Source organism: Ascaphus truei, chromosome 18 (genome assembly GCF_040206685.1).
Source record: "Ascaphus truei isolate aAscTru1 chromosome 18, aAscTru1.hap1, whole genome shotgun sequence".
Taxonomy (NCBI): domain Eukaryota; kingdom Metazoa; phylum Chordata; class Amphibia; order Anura; family Ascaphidae; genus Ascaphus; species Ascaphus truei.
In genome coordinates this window covers 16,463,009-16,485,816 of record NC_134500.1, presented here as the reverse complement: position 1 = coordinate 16,485,816, position 22,808 = coordinate 16,463,009, and the positions used below count along the sequence as shown (strand labels likewise).

The 22,808-nt window shown below is 45.5% G+C and overlaps 1 protein-coding gene across 5 annotated transcripts in view; it reads left to right on the top strand.

Annotated features, from left to right (window-relative positions):
* MYO5A (myosin VA) overlaps nucleotides 1-22,808 on the top strand; it is a 121,832-nt gene that overhangs the window by 56,555 nt on the left and 42,469 nt on the right. For all 5 annotated transcript variants that reach the window (XM_075575704.1, XM_075575707.1, XM_075575706.1 and 2 more), the window contains exons 10-22: nucleotides 1,973-2,238; nucleotides 3,521-3,602; nucleotides 4,871-5,011; nucleotides 6,260-6,385; nucleotides 10,304-10,387; nucleotides 13,629-13,790; nucleotides 14,892-14,989; nucleotides 15,974-16,060; nucleotides 16,197-16,305; nucleotides 19,924-20,135; nucleotides 20,708-20,864; nucleotides 21,071-21,310; nucleotides 22,498-22,746. In XM_075575704.1, the coding sequence (XP_075431819.1) occupies nucleotides 1,973-2,238; nucleotides 3,521-3,602; nucleotides 4,871-5,011; nucleotides 6,260-6,385; nucleotides 10,304-10,387; nucleotides 13,629-13,790; nucleotides 14,892-14,989; nucleotides 15,974-16,060; nucleotides 16,197-16,305; nucleotides 19,924-20,135; nucleotides 20,708-20,864; nucleotides 21,071-21,310; nucleotides 22,498-22,746 (2,013 nt within the window). The remainder of the gene's footprint in view (nucleotides 1-1,972; nucleotides 2,239-3,520; nucleotides 3,603-4,870; nucleotides 5,012-6,259; nucleotides 6,386-10,303; nucleotides 10,388-13,628; nucleotides 13,791-14,891; nucleotides 14,990-15,973; nucleotides 16,061-16,196; nucleotides 16,306-19,923; nucleotides 20,136-20,707; nucleotides 20,865-21,070; nucleotides 21,311-22,497; nucleotides 22,747-22,808) is intronic.

The window sequence follows — 22,808 nt, the reverse complement described above, 5'->3', positions numbered from 1 at the left end:
GGGGGGAGGCGGTGGGAAGGGGGGGGAGGCGGTGGGAAGGGGGGGGGAGGGGAGGTGAAGGGGGGGTGGAGGGGAGGTGAAGGTGGGGGGGTGGAGGGGAGGTGAAGGGGGGGTGGAGGGGAGGTGAAGGGGGGGAGTGGAAGGGAGGTGGGGGGTGGAAGGGAGGTGAAGGGGGGGGGTGGAAGGGAGGTGAAGGGGGGGGGTGGAGGGGAGGTGAAGGGGGGGTGGAGGGGAGGTGGTGAAGGGGGGGTGAAGGGGAGACGTGGAGTGAGGGGAGGTGAAAGGGGGTGAGGGGAGGTGATGGGTGGGTGAGGGGAGGTGAAGGCCGCTCACTCACCCGTCCGGCAGGTCCCACGTGGATCTGAGGCGGGAGGCAGCGTGTTGTGGCCGCTCTCCCGCTGTGTCCCGGGCGCTCGCTCGCTCCCCCGCTGACTGTAGCGGCGCCGGGGGGCCGGGGGTATCGGGGAGACACTGACACTGGAGGGGAGGGGGGGTGGAGGGGAGGTGAAGGGGGGGTGAAGGGGGGGTAGAGGGGAGGTGAAGGCAGCTCACTCACCCATCCGGCAGGTCCCACGTGGATCTGAGGCGAGAGGCAGCGTGTTGTGGCCGCTCCCCCGCTGTGTCCCGGGCGCCGCCATCTGGGGCACTCGGCGCCGCGAGGCAGCCTGCCTGGCCACTGGCTGTTCCCCCGCCAGGGAGGGGTGAGTTGTAGCGCCGGGGAGGGGGGGATGTATATGTGTGGGGGGGGGGAGAGGTGGGAGATAAAGAGGGGGGGTCTCGCACGGCCGCTGACACTGGGTGGGGGGGGGCGGGCGCTGAAGGGGTAATAATAGTGTGTGTGTGTGTCCCGCTGAATGTAGCTGCGCCGGGGGAGAGGAGGAGGTGCGCGCGGGTGCTGCTAACTGTGAGCCCCGCTAATGTATGTAACTGTGTGTGTGTGTGTGTGTGTGTGTGTGTGTGTGTGTGTGTGTGTGTGTGTGTGTGTGTGTGTGTCACTGTGTGTGTGTGTCACTGTGTGTGTGTCTGTCATTGTGTGTGTCTGTCACCGTGTGTGTGTGTGTGTCACTGTGTGTGTGTGTGTCTGTCACTGTGTGTGTGTGTGTCCCTGTCCGTGTGTGTGTGTGTGTGTCTGTCACTGTGTGTGTGTGTGTGTGTGTGTGTCCCTGTGTGTGTGTGTCCGTGTGTGTGTGTGTGTGTGTGTGTGTGTGTGTGTGTGTGTGTGTGTGTGTGTGTGTGTGTGTGTGTGTGTGTGTGTGTGTCCCTGTCCCTGTGTGTGTGTGTGTCCCTGTCCCTGTGTGTGTGTGTCCCTGTGTGTCCTTTGGCCCGTCACTCCGCCTCAGGCCAATGAGAAGTGTGCGGGGGCGGGCGGGCCAAGGGACCAATGAGATTTCCCCTAGGGACACCGGACATCCAGGCAGGCAGGCAAACATACAGTGCTTTCACTAATATAGTATAAAAAAGAAAAAAAGAAGATATATATATATTTTTTTTTTAATATATATATATATATATGTTCCCACCTTTCCTGAAGCTATCAGTATGAGGAAGGTAACCTCGCCATCTCTGCACTCTTATCTGTAAAAATCTGCCAATAGGGATCCGCTTGGAAACGTATTTTGGCGAATTGTCAGCTATATTAGTCAGTTATGTATTCATCTACACACATGATTTGTAAGGTGGTGGAATCAACACAATGTGAACCAACACACTTTCCATTGGTTTATATGGCAGTGTGCCGTGCAAATGTGTCCAACTTGATTGCATTTTATTTGGGTTCAACTATATTTGCCCTTCCCTAATGTTCGGGCATCTGGAAGAGGTTGAAAATCCTGTTTGTGACACGTGAATGAATACAAGAGACCATTTTGAGTATGAAAACTGTTAAAAATAGAAACGACATGTGTTTGACCCCCATAATGACTCATTTTTCCAAAATTGATGACTGAAGTTGCTTTTATTCCCTTAATTGCAGCCAAAACACGAACCTCTTAACATCTTTTGTGACCTCATGGGGGTGGAGTATGACGATATGTCCCACTGGCTCTGCCATAAGAAGCTTGTTACTGCCGCTGAGACCTACATCAAGCCAATTACAAGGCTACAAGCCACCAATGCTCGGGATGCTCTGTCCAAGCACATCTATGCTTACTTGTTTAACTGGATTGTATGTCATGTCAACAAAGCTCTTCTTTCCTCTGCTAAGCAGAATTCATTTATTGGAGTTCTTGATATTTATGGGTAAGCACATGTTTATCGTTCTCTAGCTGTCCACAGATGTATTATATTGTGTTGTAAGTTGTTTCTCAGACCTAAGGTAGCAATCAGTAGCTATTCTAAATCGGTAGAATATTTACCTAAATGAACATCTGGGCATCTGGTATTCCGATATATAGACAAAAGAGAACTGGGCACTCTGCAAACTGTAGGTTTGTTCTGGGTGCTGGAACTGACTCTCACACGAGTCACATATTAATCAGAGCAAACATAGCAGACACTCCATAATGAAAACAATATTTATTTTGATGTGTTGACTCCCAATGAAGCCTTTCTCAATAAATAAATGTTGTAGTCGTCATTATTGTGTGCCTGCTATATATGTATGTATGATGTGTGTGTGTATATATTATGTGTGTATGTATACATACATACATACATAGCGCATGCACACATAATATATACACACATATATACATACACACACATACACACTCCAGCTGGTGTAAACTTTTATAGGCTAATGGGGTGCTCATATACTCATATCACAATGCAAGTAGTATATAAAACAAAAAATAATGTATGGGGCACTCCATTTAAATAATACAGTGTTTATTGATCCACCATATTGCTGAAGTGGCGTGTCTATACAGTGCTTTATAAAGAAGAGCATGGAACTCCATGTGCTAGTGTTTAACTCTACACTGGTGTCTGAATTGAGTTGGTGTCTTATTTCCGTTCATGGAGATTTGTACATATTGTAATATTAATGTGATCAGAAACAAATATTTTCCTATCTTGTGTCCTCCTTAAACAAAAATAAAGGCCAGTGTCAATGTTGACACTTTTTTTTGTAGAACCACTATATTTCATTATCCATAAATAACAGTAAAAGCTATGTATAATTTTATACAGATTGATGAAGTGATTCTTTTTTGCAATGTTTTATATGTATTATTTGACCCATGTTTAGTAGCTTTCCGTATAACAGAGCTCTTAAATTCCAACTCCAAAGCGTCCAGATCATAAAACAATTAGGAGCAGAAGGGCCAAAAGATTATTGCAACGTCATTTTATACACACAAAGAACATCTGTACCATATATATTTAAATAACCTTACCTGCCAAGTGAGTTTCAGTGTGAGACATTTGCCCTTAGCTGCCTAAGCAGCTCGAATAAAATGAGCAGGAACCGAGTCCACGGGCCACAACATGACCCTTCACGGGGCGCCAGTTGATGAGCCCTGCCATGTACGATTTTGTTCTTGGTTTACACCAAATATCCCCGAACTCTTCATATTTACAGGTTTGAAACATTTGAGATCAACAGCTTTGAGCAGTTCTGTATAAACTACGCCAACGAAAAGCTACAACAGCAGTTTAATTTGGTGAGTGTTTTTGTTGTCTTCTTCTCAAGCGAAGTGCTTGGAACGTTCCCAGTTCAGGGTTGAGTGGCCAAATAACTTTGCTCAATTTACTGGAATTCAGATCTCCGGTTATCCTACATCAGCCGGCACATTTTTTTGCTTCTTCATATTGGCAGTAACACCAGTGGAGAGAGTACAACACGAGTAACCATATTCTTTTGGAAATACATTCATTGGTAACAATATAAACCCACAAAACGGAATATATGAAATTTTGACTCCTTAGATTGAGACCACATAATCCAGAGTTGGCCAACTCCAGTCCTCAAGGGCCACCAACAGATCAGGTTTTCAGGATATTCCTGCTTCAGCATAGACGGCTCAATCAGTGGCGCAGTCATTATGATTGAGTCACCTGTGCTGAAGCAGGGATAGCCTTAAAACCTGATTTGTTGGTGGCTGTTAAGGATTGGAGTTGTCCACCTGTAGTGCCTCCACTCCCCCGGTGCTCGCGCCCTACCGTACCTTCCTGTCGGCGTCAAATGACGCCATGGGTCATGTGACGTCACGTGACCCCACGGCGTCATTTGACGACGCGTAGCCATGGCGACGTGTCATCTGAAGCCGGCTGAACCTCGGTAAGTTCAATTGCAGAGGCCTCACGCGATCCCCCAGCATTTAATGTAAAGGCCTTGGGGAAGAGCGCGGGGCCTCAGCAACCGCCGCGCCCCCCCCCCCCCCCTAAAAAATCCTTCACGCACCCCAGTTCTAGCCTGTTATGGTATAATAGAAATGTCTGGAAGGGTCCAACCAGCAAAGTTTTATATGACCGCAATAGAACAGAGAGAGATAGTATAGCAGGATGTTCTAAACATGGAGTCTAAATCTTTATTTTAAAAAAACCCAACATAATTTGGATGATTTTAACATGTTGTTGTTTTTTTTTTTATACTATTTACATTTATTCTTGGTCAATGTGGTGCTTTGGGTTTTTTGCTGGGTAAACTGGGACAATTGGATTATTTTATCCTGTAGGCTGAAATCCATATTTATTGTAGTGCTTTGAATTAGGATTTTTTTTTTTTAAAGTTCCAACTGGATACAGCTTTCTCCCTTCGCTTTAATTCTTCATAGAGGGGTCGCCAGAATGAGATGCATTTATAGGTAGAAAATAACTGGGGCTCTGATGATGAATTGCAGTCAGTGTTGACCATGCATTATATGGCTAAATTAGACCTGTTTAAATTTGCAGCCACACATTTAATTGAATAGGTCCTTTTTCCTTACAGCACGTTTTTAAGCTGGAACAAGAGGAGTATATGAAGGAACAAATTCCCTGGACCTTAATTGACTTTTATGACAACCAGCCTTGCATCAATCTTATTGAGGCCAAAATGGGTATTCTGGATTTGCTAGATGAAGAATGTAAGGTAAGAGGCCTACTTTATATGAGGCACACAATATGACTAATAAACCAAATTATTGGATCGGGTGCTTCTGCTAACGTACTAAACTGTACTACAGTATGTAGAAAGGGGAAAAAAGATGTCACACCAAATGGCACAATAAATGTGTCTTTCCTAGCTCAACGTTTCGGCCTCCCAATGGAAGAACTCTTGAAAAAGGCTCCATTGGAAAGCTAACACTCTGGACGCGGCCTGAGTTTTGGTAGCGGAGTGAGCCTTTTGTTGCTTTGCATTCTGGGCCGCCATTTTCCGCTCTGCTGAGCGTAATCTCGCTGTGTTGTGTATAATAAGTGAAAACTGTACAACAATCTGCTGCTTTTGTATCACTTCTGAGTCATCTCCAAACTATTGGTGAGTAAAATACTGTATTTGAAGGTATTGCTTTATTAGTACTGTATTACAGTAGTTCTAAAAGTACCTTGGAGACCCAATAGTCCGGAATATCTAATAACCTGGTACCGTGGTGCCGGACTATCGGAATTGTACTGTACCCCCAAATAGTGTCATTTATATTTAGGGATTCTCTTTTTTGGTGATTATGTTTTCAAAAATTCCGTAAGATCCGATGTTTTAATTTAATAATAATAATAAAAAAAAGCTGTGTTTATCAGTGTTAACAATGTAAAAAAAAAATTGACACGCATTTGTATTTGGTGTTTACTGGCGCACTTTTCTTTTTCGTTTCCATACGCCCCCATGATGCCTTTGTCTACTACCTGTGGATGTAGCACCAGGAATTTAATAGGAAAGGGTGCTTCATTTCCGGTGTTTATCGGTTTTAACCGAAACTGCAAGATGATCAGTCGGTGATGTTTTTTTGGTTACAACCTAAAACCGGAATCCCTATATATACTCGATGTTGGGGGATAACTGGGAGAACCCCCCCCCCCCCAAATATAAATATGAAAATAGGCTGATTTTCAGGTATCCCAGGCGTGCGAACACTTTGGCACATCTTGGTCTATTTCTGAGTGGCTTCAGTCCTGAAAGCGTCGTCTCATTATTTTTATGTTCTTTTGGAAATTCACCTCCATTAGTCATTTTAACTTCATGCTTCATTCCTCATTCTTCCCTGCCAGACCTCCTGTCATTTCCATGCGCTGGCCTCATTTTCTTAACCAAAGGAATGTGGCACGTGAGCTATGTTTGAGAGGGTATGGAAGGGCGTATCCCAAATTGCTCACATTTGAAAAAAACCCTCTTCTCTTGCAGATGCCCAAAGGCTCAGATAACACCTGGGCTCAGAAGTTGTACAACACGCATCTTAAGAAATGTGCTTTGTTTGAAAAGCCTCGTTTGTCCAACGTAGCTTTCATCATCCAGCACTTTGCTGATAAGGTAACCGTTACGCACTTATTTGTTGTACCCAAAGACGTGATTGTAATATCCATTTGCCATCTGACGCAGAGAGAATGGAAATGCCCTCATTCTCTGCCACCGTGACAAAGGAGAAGTAATGCATTCATCTCACTGATTATATGTCTCGTTCACTGTCTCCAATATGTCAAAGGAGAAGCTGGCTTTTATTTATTTATTTATATATATACATACATACATACATACATACATACATACATACATACATACATACATACATACATACATACATCTCGACAAATTATTTTAAAAAAAACACCTATCCCCCAAATTTTCTTCAGCGGTCTAGAACTTTTAGTCACGGCCGTTTTGCCGCGATCAAATCTCCGCCGGCGTGTAGCTGCTGTTCACTTCCTCGTAGGGACCTCTCGCCACCAGCCGATTTGCTAAGGTAAATCCCTAACCTTACCCTAAACCCCCTAATCTTAACCCATAATACGAACGCTACCCCCTACCATGAAAAGCCTAACCCCCTTACCCTAACCCAGGTGTGTGCGAACTTTTTTGTCTGCGCCCCACTGCCTGCCCTCCCTCCCTCCCTGCTTGTGCCCCCCCCCCACCTCCCACCCTTACCTTTTCTCTGGCATTTCTGATGTAGTGACCCGGTGACATCATTTGACGCCACGTTGCCATGGCGACGTGTCGCCAGAAGCCGGCAAAGTCCAGGTAAGAGACATACAGAGGCCTTGCGCGCTCTCCCCGCATTTAATTTAAATGTTGTGGGGAGGCGGGGGGCCTCTGTAAGCGCTGCGCCCCCCAGTTTGCGCACGCCCTTACCCTAACCCCCTTACACTAAACCCCTTTGGCTAACCCCTTATCCTAATACCCTACCCTAAAAACCTAAACCCTACCTTAACTGCTAAATTAACCCTTAAATTAACTTACCTTAACGTAGCAGCCAGCGGCTGAGTGTCCAGCGGCAGAGGGTCCCTCGGCAGCCAAACGCCGACGGAGACTTGGTAGCGGAGAGACAGCCGTGACCAAACGTCCGATTCCATCCTTCAGCCCCATCTTAACGCTGCAGACTGAGCAAGATTCTACATGTGTGTTTTTTGTTAGTTTTTTTTTTTTTAATTAATCAGTTCTGTACAATGAGAAAATACTCGTCATTCAGAATTAGTTTTTTTGTTTTTTAAATGCTAAATTTTTCATGTAGTATAACGTAACAAGCATTTATTTGTTCTATAGCAACCGTTTACAAAGTCACATCCCCTTCCTCTTCTGAAACAGGCTCTGGCACACGCCTGTTTGATCCCTACCCTCTCTCTAGCAATGCACCAATTGTATCTAGTGACTGCCTGGTCACATGATCTTCCCCACAGGAACTTTGCATCTTTTGGTTCTATTCTGCTGCAATGACAGCCATTTAGAGAACCCCCAAGCCGAATCTTCGCCAATCAATTGGCAACTTTGCTAATTACTTATCATTGTGTGGTTTGTGTATTGATGCACATATTAAAGGGGGAAATAATTAAATGTTAAAAAAAACGGAAGCTTGGTCTGCTGCTTCAAACTGATGTTTACGCCTAATATAAGTGGCCAGCTACTATATTTGTGCAGATAAACTCATGGTTATCCGTGAAAAGCAAATCCCCTGTATGCAGAAGGAACCCATTTACCCTGACTCGGGGTGGTTCATTTCACTCGTATTATAATATGTAATGAAGAGTTTCCCACAGATTATGAACAAATATCGCTCTGGTTCAGTTGTTAAATACCAAATTGTAAATGAGGTCCTGAGAAGTCCCATTATGGGACAGACACCTGTGATTTTATTACATGCAATAAGCCTCTTTGTCAGTTTGATGGAGTGTCTGGGGGAGATCTGGTTTTCCATTTCATACCATTAAAGCAGCAGCACATGTTATTTCTAATAGGTTTCAAGCAGGGGCTCTCTGGAGATTTAAACCGCGTTGGTTACAGCTCTGGGGGACCTCCAGCTCCCCGAGATACTTGCCTCTGTACGGGGGGGGGCTGGTAGCTGCTCCACATGTTTAAAGGTCCTGGTCACGCAGGCCAATAGGAAGCCACAAGGAATGACATCACGGCTTCCAGCGGGACATTTAAACCCACATGGCCCATGCGGTGCTGCTGCTGGCACCCCTTATGGAGCCAAGTATCTCGGGGAGCAGGGGGTTCCCCGGAGCGGAAATGAACACCGTTTAGCTCCCGGAGACCTCCTACTTCAATCTTAGAGCTAAAAATAATAAGAAAGGGATTGCTGCTTTAGGGGCAGCTTAAAAAAAAGTCCAATGCACAGATGTTGCCAGACACGCTGCCCCTGGAACCGCGGCAACTAAAGCGAAACACGGTGGCTCCGGGGACAGTAAAACCCATGGCTGCCTGTGGGGAGGGACAGGCTGTTCTTCTGTATGGGACCCTTCACACAGAGCGAGAGATTCTCCCCCCCCCCACCCCCCCTCCCCCCCTTCTCCCCCTCCCCCCCCCCTTGTCCCCCCCACCCCCCTTCCACCCCCTTCTCCCCCCCCACCCCCCCTCCCCCCTTCTCTCCCCCCCTTTCTCCCCCCCCTCCCCTTCTCCCCCCCCTCCCCTTCTCTCCCCCCCTCCCCTTCTCTCCCCCCCTCCCCTTCTCCCCCCCTCCCCTTCTCCCCCCCCTCCCCTTCTCCCCCCCTCCCCTTCTCCCCCCCTCCCCTTCTCCCCCCCTCCCCTTCTCCCCCCCTCCCCTTCTCCCCCCCCTCCCCTTCTCCCCCCCCTCCCCTTCTCCCCCCCCTCCCCTTCTCCCCTCCTCCCCTTCTCCCCCCCCTCCCCTTCTCCCCCCCCCTCCCCTTCTCCCCCCCCTCCCCTTCTCCCCCCCTCCCCTTCTCCCCCCCCTCCCCTTCTCCCCCCCCTCCCCTTCTCCCCCCCCTTCTCCCCCCCCCTCCTCCCCCCCCTTCTCCCCCCCTTCTCTCCCCTCCCTTCTCTCTCCCCCCCCTTCTCTCTTCCCCCCCCTTCTCTCTCCCCCCCCCTTCTCTCTTCCCGCCCCCCTTCTCTCTCCCCCTCCCACCACCCGCCTGGATTCCGTGGCTTACAACGGCAGTGCAAAGTTAGTCTGGCTGTAGCTTTTCCAGGATTGGTTACATAGGGCCTCATGCAGAGAGCAGCGCTATTTAAAATCTCGCCATTTTCCGGAGAAAATCGCGCAAAAAACAACTGAAAATGGAGAGGTAGGAAAAACGCGCCATTTTTTTTTTTCTATTTGAAAATCTCGCTGCGACGCTGGCGAGAAACTACATCTCGCCAGTCTGAAAAATATCCGAATTCAGAAAGGCGCGCTCGCCATCTAGCGGCTGTTTTTGGCGCAATTTTCTTCAATTTTCTCCGCCAACTAAAGTTGGCAAGAAGCCGGCTATAGGGAGAAAAAAAAAAATGCTCGATTTTTTTTCCCCCCCTTTCAGCTGTGCGCATCTCCTCATTTACAATTCTCCACATGCAGTAATGCTAAAAATAGCGGATTTCGCCCATTTCTGCATATGGAGAATAAAACTCTCCATTAAACCTACTTTTTATTCCCCTCTCCAATTTTAAATAGCGCTGCTCTCTGCATGAGGCCCATAGTTACATGATTGCTTCTGACTATAGTCTAGTACAGGAGCAGCCAACTCCAGTCCTCAAGGGCCACCAGCAGGTCAGGTTTGAAGGCTATCCCTGCTTCAGCACAGGTGGCTGTCATTGATTCAGCCACCTGTGCTGAAGCAGGGATATCCTGAAACCTGACCTGTCGATGGCCCTTGAGGACTGGAGTTGCCCTCCTCGGCTCTCTAGTAGGTAACTGCTTAATTTGGATGCACCTTATAGGAAGATAATTAAATGTGATATTGAATACAATTGCATTCCCCCCCCCCCCCCCCCCCCCCCCCCCGTTATGACTGATATTTTCAGGTGGAATATCAATGTGAAGGGTTTCTGGAAAAGAACAAAGATACCGTGTTTGAAGAACAAATGAAAGTGCTGAAATCAAGTAAGGTTAGTATTGTAAAGGGTTTCCGCAAACGCATATGCAATACAGCGCAATGTGTACATGATGTACTCATATCTGAAAACAGTGACTCTCCGTACAGTACTGCAGGTTTCCCCATGAACCTCCCCCCCCCCTTCCCCCCATCAGGTTGGGTTTTCATGATATCCCAGATTCAGCACAGGTGGCTCAATCAGGAGCTCAGTCAATGACTGAGCCTCTAATTGAACCACCAGTGCTGATCAGGGATTGATTGAGCCACCTGTGTTGAAGCTGGGACTGATTGAGCCACCTGTGCTGAAGCAGGGATATCCTGACAACCTGACCGTGCTTGGGGACCGAAGTACAGCATGAACACTAGCACTGTTTTCTGCAGTAAGCTGTTATTAAGCAACCACCAGACCTGCAACAATATTATGCTAAATTAATCATTACAATTGCTATTGGCTGCAAATTCACAGGCCGGATATCTGCAGAAGAATCGGTGGATTGGTCAGCGCACGGGTTTTTCGCTCACAGGATGAAAAGAGAAAATGAGGGACACGTGATTAGTGTCAAACCATACAAAACATTTAACCAGTAGTATAATGTGGTTGTTTAATAAAAAATGAATAAAAAATGCTTGGATAAAAAATCTTTTAAAACACTTTGTTAAAAGACTGAATTGGGGCTTGGATGCAGATGTCTAAGTAACCTGACGAAGCATCACTGCGAAACGCGTAGTTCCCTGCCGGAGCCCATTACCTGAAGGACCCAGCCAGCCTGTTGACATCCGGTAAGCCCTCCCCTTCCGGTTCCCGCCATCGGACGCGGTCACGGGGGATACACCGGTCGGAGGAGCGCCATCGGACGATCAGGCTGCAGCTGGGCTATTGCCAAAGCTGTATTGTAAGTGTTTTTATTCTTTCTGCTGTATATTACTTAATAAACTCACCTTAACCCACTCACCGGTCTCGGCCCTTTTTTCTTTGAATCGGGCACCCGGGAGAGAAGCCACTTACATACCACCTCCATAAGGAGGAGTAGGCAGTCACCCCTACACCAGAAAACTCCGTTTTACTTCATTTACCAGCACCACATACCACCTCAAGCAGAAGGAGGCGGAATCCATTGCTTCTGGCAAACACTCAAACATAACGATTACTGCCAAACAAGCATCACCACTTTTGCCAGACAGCAGGCTGTTTTTTACTGTTTTTTACTGCACAAGCAGCATCACTTTTCCTGTTTGGCAGCAGGCTGCACACAAGCTCGCCAATCACCGGCCCCCACAGTCCCTCTATATATATTTTTATTTTTATATTTTCTATGTCCCATCCCTCACACCACCATCAACCACAGAAACCCTTTTTTATCCATTGAAGTATTTTTACTTAGACATCTGCATCCAAGCCCCAATTCAGTCTTTTAACAAAGTGTTTTAAAAGATTTTTTATCCAAGCATTTTTTATTCATTTTTTATTAAACAACCACATTATACTACTGGTTAAATGTTTTGTATGGTTTGACACTAATCACGTGTCCCTCATTTTCTCTTTTCATCCTGTGAGCGAAAAACCCGTGCGCTGACCAATCCACCGATTCTACTGTCATTACAAGAAGATTCCGGGCTTTATCTTCTCTACAGGTCCAGCTGCAGAAAACAACAAGGGCAAGTATACACTACCCCTTATTTGGTTACACATTACAACATAGGCCACACCACAAGCCTAATAAATAAGGGAGCGCCCCAGCCTCTATTCCTTTTTGCGGATATCTGCAGAAGAATCTTAATACAGAATCTTCAAACCAGCCTCAGTAGAAGAACAGGTGATCAAAGATTCAGCGCGTGTGTTACTTTAACATGTTTCTATAAGTCATTCAATCAAGAATGTAGGGATGCACTAATCTGTTGAACAAGGATAGATATATACTATAATAGGGTAGATCCTTTGTTGAAGGATAGATGGTTTGTTACTGATTTCTTTTACCCACCATAACTTATTTAAGTTGTGTTTGTTACTGATGGAATACACTGCATTTGTGCCATGCAGGCATTTCAGTCGTTGCGATATTGTTACATGTGTATTTAAATGCAGCAGATATATTTGGTTTAATTGGCAAACTTAACCAGTTAATCTCAGCGTATAGTGACTGCTTTTTCCCCCCATTTATCGTTCCCGTGTTCAACATCCATTCATCAGAAGGTAAACATTAACCAAGCTTCCTTAATTATCACTACATCACTTCAGCAGGCACACAATGCTTTGCTTATAAGTGCATGGCAAGCTCGCTTCCCCAGAGAGCAAAATGTAATTGACAGCATGAAAAGACAGCATGACAGATGTCATTGAGAGGGGATCAAATGCGGCAAAAACACTTGGGGTTTTTTTGTGTTTTTTTTTTTTTTAGAAACAGAATAACCCATAATTACAGGGAACGAAGCCTATGAAGCTGTCATCTGCAGTTTGTTTAATACAAGGCGTGACCTTGCGTTCACAAAGTGTCTAGCCCTGTGACCATTATACACCGGGGTTTTGATTTGCCAAATTAAAAGTGCTCTCCCATTGGGCCGTGACTGTTTCCTTTTATACTTCTGTTGGCATAACTTCAAGTTTCTAATGATGTTGTTTAATAGAGATTAGGTAGCTTTCCTTCATGTCTTAGGCTGCGTCCATGGAAGGACAGGCAGCGCTGCACCGTGCGGACGCTCCGCGCTGAGCCCCGGCATCCTCAATGAGGATGTCTTGAGAGGGGGCTCACGCGAGCATCCGCAGGCGTGCTGTGGCGTTGGGATTTTCAGCTGACCACCGAACGACGGTCAGGGGCCATCCCATGGACTGGCAGGCGACCCCGCGACGTCACTGCCCCGCCTCCCGATCGCGCACGCTGGCTCGCCTGCCAGTCCATGGGATGGCTCCTGACCGGGCAGGCGAGCCTCAGTGTCAGCGCGGAGGAGCGCCGGCTGAGGCTGTATGGACGCAGCCTATATGGCACGGTTTGTTACATTGAAGCACCGATTCTTGTTCAGAGAAGAATTCACTTTTTATTGCAGACACAATGCTTCCGTCCGGATCAAAGAATTTGCTGAAAATAATACATTGAAATAACTAGAAATGGTTACATTTGTAATAAAATAACCATCTGTGAAGCCTTTACCTGGTAGAGGAGCGTTGTGGGGTTACCGTAAGACGCGGTGGGGCGGGTGACGGTATATTGCAAGGTAACACCTACTCTGATTTGAAAGGAATTGTTTTCTTTTAATACTAGTTTAAGATGCTGAGTGAGCTCTTCCAAGAGGAGGTGCAGAGCCTGAGTCCGAGCTCGGCGACCCCGTCGGGACGTACCGTCTTATCTCGCACTAGTGTGCGCCCAGCCAAACCCACGGCCCACCAAGCCAGCAAAGAGCATAAAAAGACAGTGGGCCATCAGGTAACCTGGAAATACCCAAACGTACCAGCAAAAAGATGCACGTCAAGGAAAGACTGGGGCAATTGTGGTGCAACATATTCTAGACCCCGAAGTAATGTATCAAAGACAAATCCTATTGATTTCTATGGGGTTTTTTTCTTTGATACCTATGGGGCAGATTTCTTGCCTTGGAACTGCACCACTTTTGTCTTGATACTCCTGTCCAATACAATGAATTATTTATAAGGTGGATGAGGGTTGTGATTAGTGCTACTTATCTATATATACACACCAACAGAAAGTTTTAAAAGGCCAGTTAACCTTTGACAAGGATCCTGCTTTGCTTGTGATGTATTTTCAAGAATAGACTGAAACTGTGTTTCCGATTTTGGTTTAAATAACATTTAAAACTCAACAACATATGCCATTAAAGCTGCAGACCAAGCAATATCCTACATGTGTGTGTTTTTTTTGTAATAATAATAAATCCTTTTTGTACTATGAAAAAATACTTGTAACATTTTTTTTTTTTAACTATAAATTACATTTTCATGTATTATAATGTAACAAGCATTTGTGTTTCTATAGCAACCATTTACAAAGTCACCTCCCCTTCCTCTTCTGAGACAGGCTTTGGCACACCCCTTTTGAGCCCTGCCCTCTCTCTAGCAGTGCACCAATTGTATCTAGCGACTGCCTGGTCACATGATCTTCCCCACAGAACTTTGCATCTTTGGTCCTCTTCTGCTGCACTGGCCGCCATTTAGTGAACCCCCGAGCCGAATCTTCGCCGATCGGTCGGCATCTTAGCTAATTGCTTATTATTGTGTGGATTGTATTGATGCAGATATTAAAGGGATTTTTTTTGTATACAGCAGCTAGGACTGCAGCTTTAAAGGGGATTTCCTGGTCGCATTTAGATGGATGTGTTTCTTTGTGTGTGTGTGTGTGTGTGTGTGTGTGTGTGTGTGTGTGTGTGTGTGTGTATATATGTGAAACATTATTATTGTTAAAGAATGATTACAATCTTTTTGTCTGTACATTGATGTATAGACGCCTTGATTCTCTTATTTCTCTTTCGTGGTTCCTTCTCATTTCTGACTTTCTTGGTCATTGTTGCAGTTTAGAAACTCTCTTCACCTACTGATGGAGACCCTGAATGCCACGACCCCTCACTACGTGCGCTGCATCAAGCCCAACGACTGCAAGTATCCATTCACGTAAGTGTGTGCGAAGCAGCTGTATCAGTATCGATAGTGTAATGCTGAAAGCATGGAGGTTAAACTGGAAGAGTAATGGCGGAGAAAATTCAATTTGTCTGCTGACTTCGCGTCTTTGCAGAAAACAAGATGACTGATTATACGCAGGATATTGGAATTCTGCATTGTTTTGTCTTTAAGAATTCATTTTATTTAGTGTGTGGATTTCTGGATTCATGCAGACGTGGCGATTTATTCCCTGATATAGCAGTGCTCGTTATGCATACATTTTTATTGCTGTCCTGGACCGTTTTAAGGCCGCGCTTGTAGTGCCGGTGACGCGACGTCGCCCGAAACCAAATGCATTGCCACCACCACGTGTGCTTACAGTGTGCGCGACGGAGCGACGCCGCCGTCGCGAAAACTGGTAGCCGGCAAAATTTGATTTTTCAAGGGCTCTCGCGTCACGAGACGGCCCTTGAACAAATCAAATTGCCGGAATCCCGCGCTGCCGCCGCCCGGCGAAACATAACTTTTGCCTGTGACGTCACCGTCGCTATCGACGGCACTATAGGCACAGCCTAAGTCCCCTATTCAATACGCTGTGTGGCTACTTGTTAGTGTCCAGGACGAGCGCTGAGCGAGTTTCAAACGAATAGAGATCAGAACGGCCCGGTTATGGAGAAGCAGCTGCTCACCGTAAATTAAATCAGGGCCTCAGTTCATCACAAGGGCAATCAGAGCTCACAAGATCTAACTTGACAGCGCTGTGGATGGAAATTGATTTGGAGATGGATGAAATCCAGCGACCTACTTCTGTTGTCTCTTGCCTTGTGGATATAGGTCCAATCGATCAGTGTAGAAAAGATGGTAAAATGAAAGCCATGCTGGATTTATGCACAAGCAGAAGAAATGACCATGTCCCGCCCCCCTCCCCCCCCCCGTCTCTTCTTCCTGTCAGTGCTGGTTTTGTTCACACAATGAATGTCTTGTCCTGCGTCATAGGTTTGACTCCAAAAGAGCAGTGCAGCAACTTCGGGCTTGCGGCGTCTTGGAGACGATACGAATCAGTGCAGCCGGATTCCCCTCAAGGTATCCTGCAACCTCTCTGTAAACCACAGCTGTGTTAGTGGATTTGCTCCTCCTAAAGCATTGTTTCTTTTGCGCATTGGGGGTTTTCTTTGTAGAGAACCTTTTTTCACGTGACGCCTTCTCTCCCTGTCCGTAGGTGGACGTATCAAGAGTTTTTCAGTCGATATCGGGTCTTGATGAAGCAGAAAGATGTCCTTAGTGACCGAAAGCAGACATGCAAAAATGTGCTGGAGATGCTCATTCTGGTACATTTCCTTTGTTCCAAGCTCTCTTACGGCCAGAGGAGTTTATGGTGTGTTGGCTAGTTAGGACCGCGCAAATACATTGTAGCATCACTATAACAAACACATCTGTTTTATTGTTCAAAGCAGCAGTCTGTCCAAAGCAACAGAAATAAAAGGGTTGCATTGTGTGAGGGTTATTTCCTTTAAATAAATGTACCCTAAACCCAAACCTTTCCATGTTTTAAAAGCATTGAGAAAAAAATAAATCATAATGTGTCTTAATCTTTCAGTGCTTATAGCATGAAAATCAAAGGCTCTTTCTCGAGGTCCTGAAACCCTATGCACAAACTACATCTGCGAAGGACCGTCACTTTGGTTCAATAAATCAGCAGTCTAGTTTTTTATTTTATATATATATATATATATATATATATATATATATATGTATATGTGTGTGTGTGTATATATATATATATATATATATGAAACCAGGTGTCCCACCAAGGAGACAAAAAACAGCACTCAAGGTATATTGCAAAAGTGTATTTGAAAAAAAGCAGGCACATATAAATCCAACGTTTCGGTCCTGTATAGGACCTTCCTCAGGGGCGTGCTGGAGAACACTGCCCAAGGAAAACATATATACCCATCACCCACCTGTGTGCATAATCAAGAACCAGCTGATTGTAATTAAAAACGGGAGTACTGTAGGCGCATGGGAGCCCTGTCATCACTGTGCAGCAGCTCAGCCTCACCACTCCTCTGTTTACACCTAGCTATCAATGCCAGACACACCGCACATGTGCGCCTGCTAGGTGTAAACAGAGGAGTGGTGAGGCTGAGCTGCTGCACAGTGATGACATTATCTAAATAAACATTGACATTATTATATATTATAACTAACAACACAAAATTACGCTAACACTTAATATAATAAAGCTGTAGAAAAACAGGCAATAAGTATATGAAAAGAATATCTATTTATAATATAATGCCTGGCGATGTTGAAGGAAGTTAATGAAATATAAACAAACAAAAGAAGACAGAATCCTTCTAGAAGCACTCAAAAATAACCGCAAATACACATAACATATGAAATTAATCAAAGCATGAATTTTAATGTAACACAACTAATAAATAATTTAAAAAACATAAAGAGAACAGACTGAAAAAAAACTCCTAAATAAAGTTCACGGGAACTGACTGCAGCCAAGTGTGGCTAGCATGCGATTTACCACTGCTCAAGAGAGTAATAGAGAAAGCATTGGGAAAGCAATATTCCCCTTGCAGACTCCACCGGCCGCTCAAATACCCACATGAAGCTGCTGTGAGCAGAGTAGATGGATTAACCCCTCATCAATATTGATTATACAGTGTAGTAAGATAACCTAGGTCAGGTAAGTCAGATAGAAATGAAACTAAATAAGCTTATCCACACATATAAAAAATGATAGTGTCAGGGGGAGACAAAGGGTTAACATGGAAAAAGTAGTCAATAATCATGTGCCCAAACAAACTAACCACACTGCCATAAAAAAAATTATATTAGAAGGCTATGCAAAAGGATATAAAAGTGTAACAGCCAAACAAATTATAACTGTGGCGATATAATAAAAAGCATCTGATACTCAGCTAGATAGAGATATAAATAGTCCATAACCAAATGGTATTGCTGATGAATGAAGTATCTTGCAGTCCCAAGGAAAGATGATTGGTCGATTCCACAGCCCATGAAGGGGAGCCTGACACTATCATTTTTTATATGTGTGGATAAGCTTATTTAGTTTCATTTCTATCTGACTTACCTGACCTAGTTTATCTTACTACACTGTATAATCAATATTGATGAGGGGTTAATCCATCTACTCTGCTCACAGCAGCTTCATGTGGGTATTTGAGCGGCCGGTCGAGTGTGCAAGGGGAATATTGCTTTCCCAATGCTTTCTCTATTACTCTCTTGAGCAGTGGTAAATCGCATGCTAGCCACACTTAGCTGCGGTCAGCTCCTGTGAACTTTATTTTGGAGTTTTTTTTTCCAGTGTGTTCTTTTTATGTTTTTTAAATTTTTTATTAGTTGTGTTACATTAAAATTCATTCTTTGATTCATTTCATATATTATGTGTATTTGCGGTTATTTTGAGTGTTTCTAGAAGGATTCTGTCTTCGTGTGTGTGTGTGTGTCTATATCATTAAATGACACGGTTTATGACCAACGGTCTTCCTGGGGTTATTATGGTGACCTTTAGACTTATGTCCTGGGGAGTGGTCAATGATGTTTTGGCGCAGCCAATCAGCCGCAGGCATTTAGCTGCCGGCGATCAACTGCAGGGTACAGGTAGCCGCCGGCTGTGTCACCGCGAAGGCAAGTCCCTAACCTTAATAATTTACTGTTAATTGGATCTCTGACCCTAAAAACCCTTAACCCTAACCCTTTAACCGCTTACCCGAAACTCCCTTACCTAACCCCTCATCGAACACCTTACCCTAAAACCCCGTACCCTGAAATCCCTTACCCGTTAACCCCAACCTAAAAACCTAAGCATAACCCCTTACCCTAAAACCCTAACCCCTTATCTTAAAGTAAACCTTTACCCTAAAATCCTAACCATAACCCCTTGGCCTAAAACCCTAACCCCTTAGCCTAAAACCATAACCATAACCCCTTAGCCTAAAACCCTAACCATAACCTCTTAGCCTAAAACCCTAACCATAACCCCTTAGCCTAAAACCCTAACCATAACCCCTTAGCCTAAAACCCTAACCATAACCCCTTAGCCTAAAACCCTTAACCATAACCTCTTAACCTAAAACCCTAACCACAACCCCTTAGCCTAAAATCCTAACCATAATTCCTTGGCCTAAAACCCCTAAAGTTAACCCCAAGTCCTAACACTAATCCCTCTAACCACTTGCCTTCGCGGTGAAACGGCTGACTGCGGCGGTGAGATGGCTGCGCCGAAAAGTCCCATTCCGCTGGGGAAACGCTCCCAGACACGTAATATTTAACACGCTTCGATCACCTGAACGGAGTGGCAGCTTTCGAAAATACAAACCGAAGCCGGAAAGTGCAAAAAGACGTCTCTTTTTAGAAGAACCGACTGCTGCTTTAACACAATAACACGTGACTTGTAGCTCTAGAGTGCCACCATACGTTGATAAATATATAGATCTAACTAGAGTAGTTAATGATAGGATTCCCAATATTTATAGCCACTCTTTTCCCCGTTGCCCTTGAAAATGGTCCGTCTTGTGTAATACTGCTGTTTCTCCTCGCCCAAATGTATGTAGAGACCGGCCATCCCATTGCAGCTTGGACAACTGATACAGAGAATAAACCAAGCTCCAATTGCACTAGAAACATCTTTGACGTTTAGAACATTTCAAGGTAGAATAATGTTGGGCATGTGACAATCCCACAGCATTTCTAGTCTGCACCTTCAACCTTTCCTCTAGGAAATGAGATCTGTTGGGTGATGAGTAGTTTAAGAAGTTACTTGGCTTCCTTATGGCTGTAGCCATCCCCGGTTACCTGAGTTACAGTACTAGCCTGATGGTTTAATGTCCTAACTAATTCTGCTGCCAGGTACATACCACATTCTCCGCTTTGTCCCTCACCTTGTGTCTCCATTTGAATATCAGGACCAGGACAAATACCAGTTTGGCAAGACCAAGATTTTCTTCCGAGCCGGGCAAGTGGCCTACCTAGAGAAGATAAGAGCAGACAAGCTGAGGGTGGCCTGCATCCGAATCCAGAAGACGATACGTGGCTGGCTTATGAGGAAGAAGTATCTGCGCATGAGGAAGGCAGCTATAACCGTTCAGAGATATGTCAGAGGATACCAGGCACGATGGTGAGTGCGCCCACCAAAAGCGAGCCTGTTGTCCTGTCGTTAGAGGCACCATGTTGGGTTATCCCTTTATAAATGAACATGCTTTAATATAAGAGCGAAACTCAGGACTATGACTACTGTCTAGCCGAGGGGGGGCACTTTCACTGGAGTTTTGGTTTTAGAAAAAAAAAAGTTTGTTTTGGACGTGGTTTTGGTTCTACTTTTTTTTCCATTTTTTTTTTCTTCAAAACTCCAGTGTTTTTGCCATTGGTTTAGGTTAAACTTTTTCAAACTGTGAACTTTTTGCAAAAGTTTGCAATTTTCCCCCGAAAAAAGTTTGACCACTTTCTAAAAAAAAAAATAAGGCACCAAAAAACGTTCGCTTGTATGTCACTTAGACTTGAATATAATTGCCAAATATTCGCTCGGTTTGAATTTAAACGCTGAACCCGCGAAGTTCCGATTTCAGATCCACAAACGCGCCCATTCTTACATGTAACCCACTGAGAGATCTTAAAAAAAAAACTGTTGCACCCGTTTTGCAAAAGGGACACTTTGCGACATAGCCCGGTAACGTGCATTTGTTTGCGCAGCTATGCCCAGTTTCTACGCCGAACCAGAGCAGCGATCCTTATCCAGAAGTTTCAGAGGATGTACGTGGTACGGCAGAAGTACCGGCGTATGCAAGCAGTTACCATTTTGCTCCAGTCCCACCTGCGCGGTTACGCAGCCAGGAAAATGTTCCAGGAGGTAAGGGAAGCTAGAGAATGAAAAACTCATGCAACCTCAAATAAACGCCATGAAATGTGTGCAGCACGTAACCTTGTGTTGATCTAGCATTTACTTGTTTTATGAATTGTTATTCAGCGTTGTATAAAAATAAAGACTACCAATAAATCCTTGCGTCAGCTCACTAACCGTTATGATGTGGGGGTTTTTTTTTTTCTTTCACTCAGATGCTTCGGAAACACAAGGCTATCATCATTCAGAAGCACGTCCGTGGCTGGTTAGCTCGCATCTCGTACAAGAGGAGCTTGGAAGCAATTGTCTACCTGCAGTGCTGCTACCGCAGGATGGCGGCCAAGAGGGAGCTGAAGAAACTGAAGATAGAGGCGCGCTCGGTGGAGCGTTACAAGAAGCTCCATGTTGGCATGGAAAACAAGATCATGCAATTGCAGCGTAAAGTTGATGAGCAGGTGCTGTGATTACTGTATATTCCTTGCACGGTCCCTTTCTCAAGAAACAATTTTAACTTTAATATACATCTTGTGGAGTTGGGACTGGGTCCATTAACCATTGGGCCCTGTGTTGGCTCATTTAGTTGAGCTAAATTCGTGTCATAGGCTGACAACTAAAACCGTTTCTAATTGCAATGTGTCAGCCAAGAACAGAGGAGAAACAACGTTGCAGGTCTCGTATGCACCTTCCATCACGTGGCACCTGAAACGTGGTTTCTCCTCTGTTCTTGGCTGTTACAATAAATGAAGAAATGCCTTGTGAACTTGTGAGTTGAGCCCTACTTTGTGCACACCTGCTCTAGGACAGAGGTACAAACTGGGGGGGCGCAAGATTTTTTTAGGTGGGGGGGCACGGCGGTTGCAGAGGCCCCAATTAAATGCCGGGGGGATCGCGTGAGGCCTCTGTTACTTCACTGACTTTGTCTTCCGGCGACGCGTCTCCATGGCAACGCGGCGGCCAATCACGTTCCATTGCCATGGCAACGTGACGTTACGTGACCCTGCAGTGTCATTTGGGACCGGAGACATGGTAAGCAGGGGGCACGAGCAGGGGGGGAGTGCAGGCAGGGGGGAAAGTTTGTGCACCCCTGTCCTAGAGGAGACCTGCATTTGGAGGAATTTGTTTGTCTATGTTGTGTTGGCGGCACAATTTGGGTTCTCATCGCCTGAAACGGTTTCCCTGCTCTTTGGAACTGTTCTAATTATAATGTGTGCAATACCTTTTTTTAAAAGCCAGAATGAGAAACTTGTTTAGAAATTGATGGAAGAAATTTGTATATTCTACATGAGCGTTGCACAAACTAGGGGGTGGGGGGGCGGGTGGTTGCAGAGGCCCCGCGCTCTTCCCCGAGGCATTTAAATGAAATGCCAGGGGGCCGCGCAGGGGCTCTGCAAACTGTACTTACCGGGATTCAGCCGGCTTCTGCTCACATCGCCATGACAACGCGGCGTCAAATGACGCTGCAGGGTCATGGCGAGCGCAGGGACGGAGACACAGGGGGCGCAGCCAAAAAACTTTGCGCATCCCTGTTCTACATTATCCGATTTAAAATGTGTTGTGGTCTAAGACAGCAAACATCATGTATATGTTTTTGTTCAATATAATGTCTGTTAGGCTGTAACATGACTTCTCTGTGTTTGTACAGAATAAGGATAACAAATCCTTGGTGGAGAGGCTGACGAACCTGGAAATAACGTCCCACACGGAGACAGAGAAGCTGCGAAGCGACGTGGCTCGCCTGCGCCAGTGCGAGGAGGAGGCGAAAAATGCCACAAGCAGGGTGCTCAGTCTGCAGGACGAACTTGCCAGGCTCCGGAAAGAACTGCTGGAAACACAGACCGAGAAGGCGACCATTGAAGGAAGGGCAACCAAGTACAGAACGGAGACGGAACTGGTAAGAACCAACTCTGCTACAGTTCATAGATATAATCAGACTTGCATGCAGTGTAGGGAGAG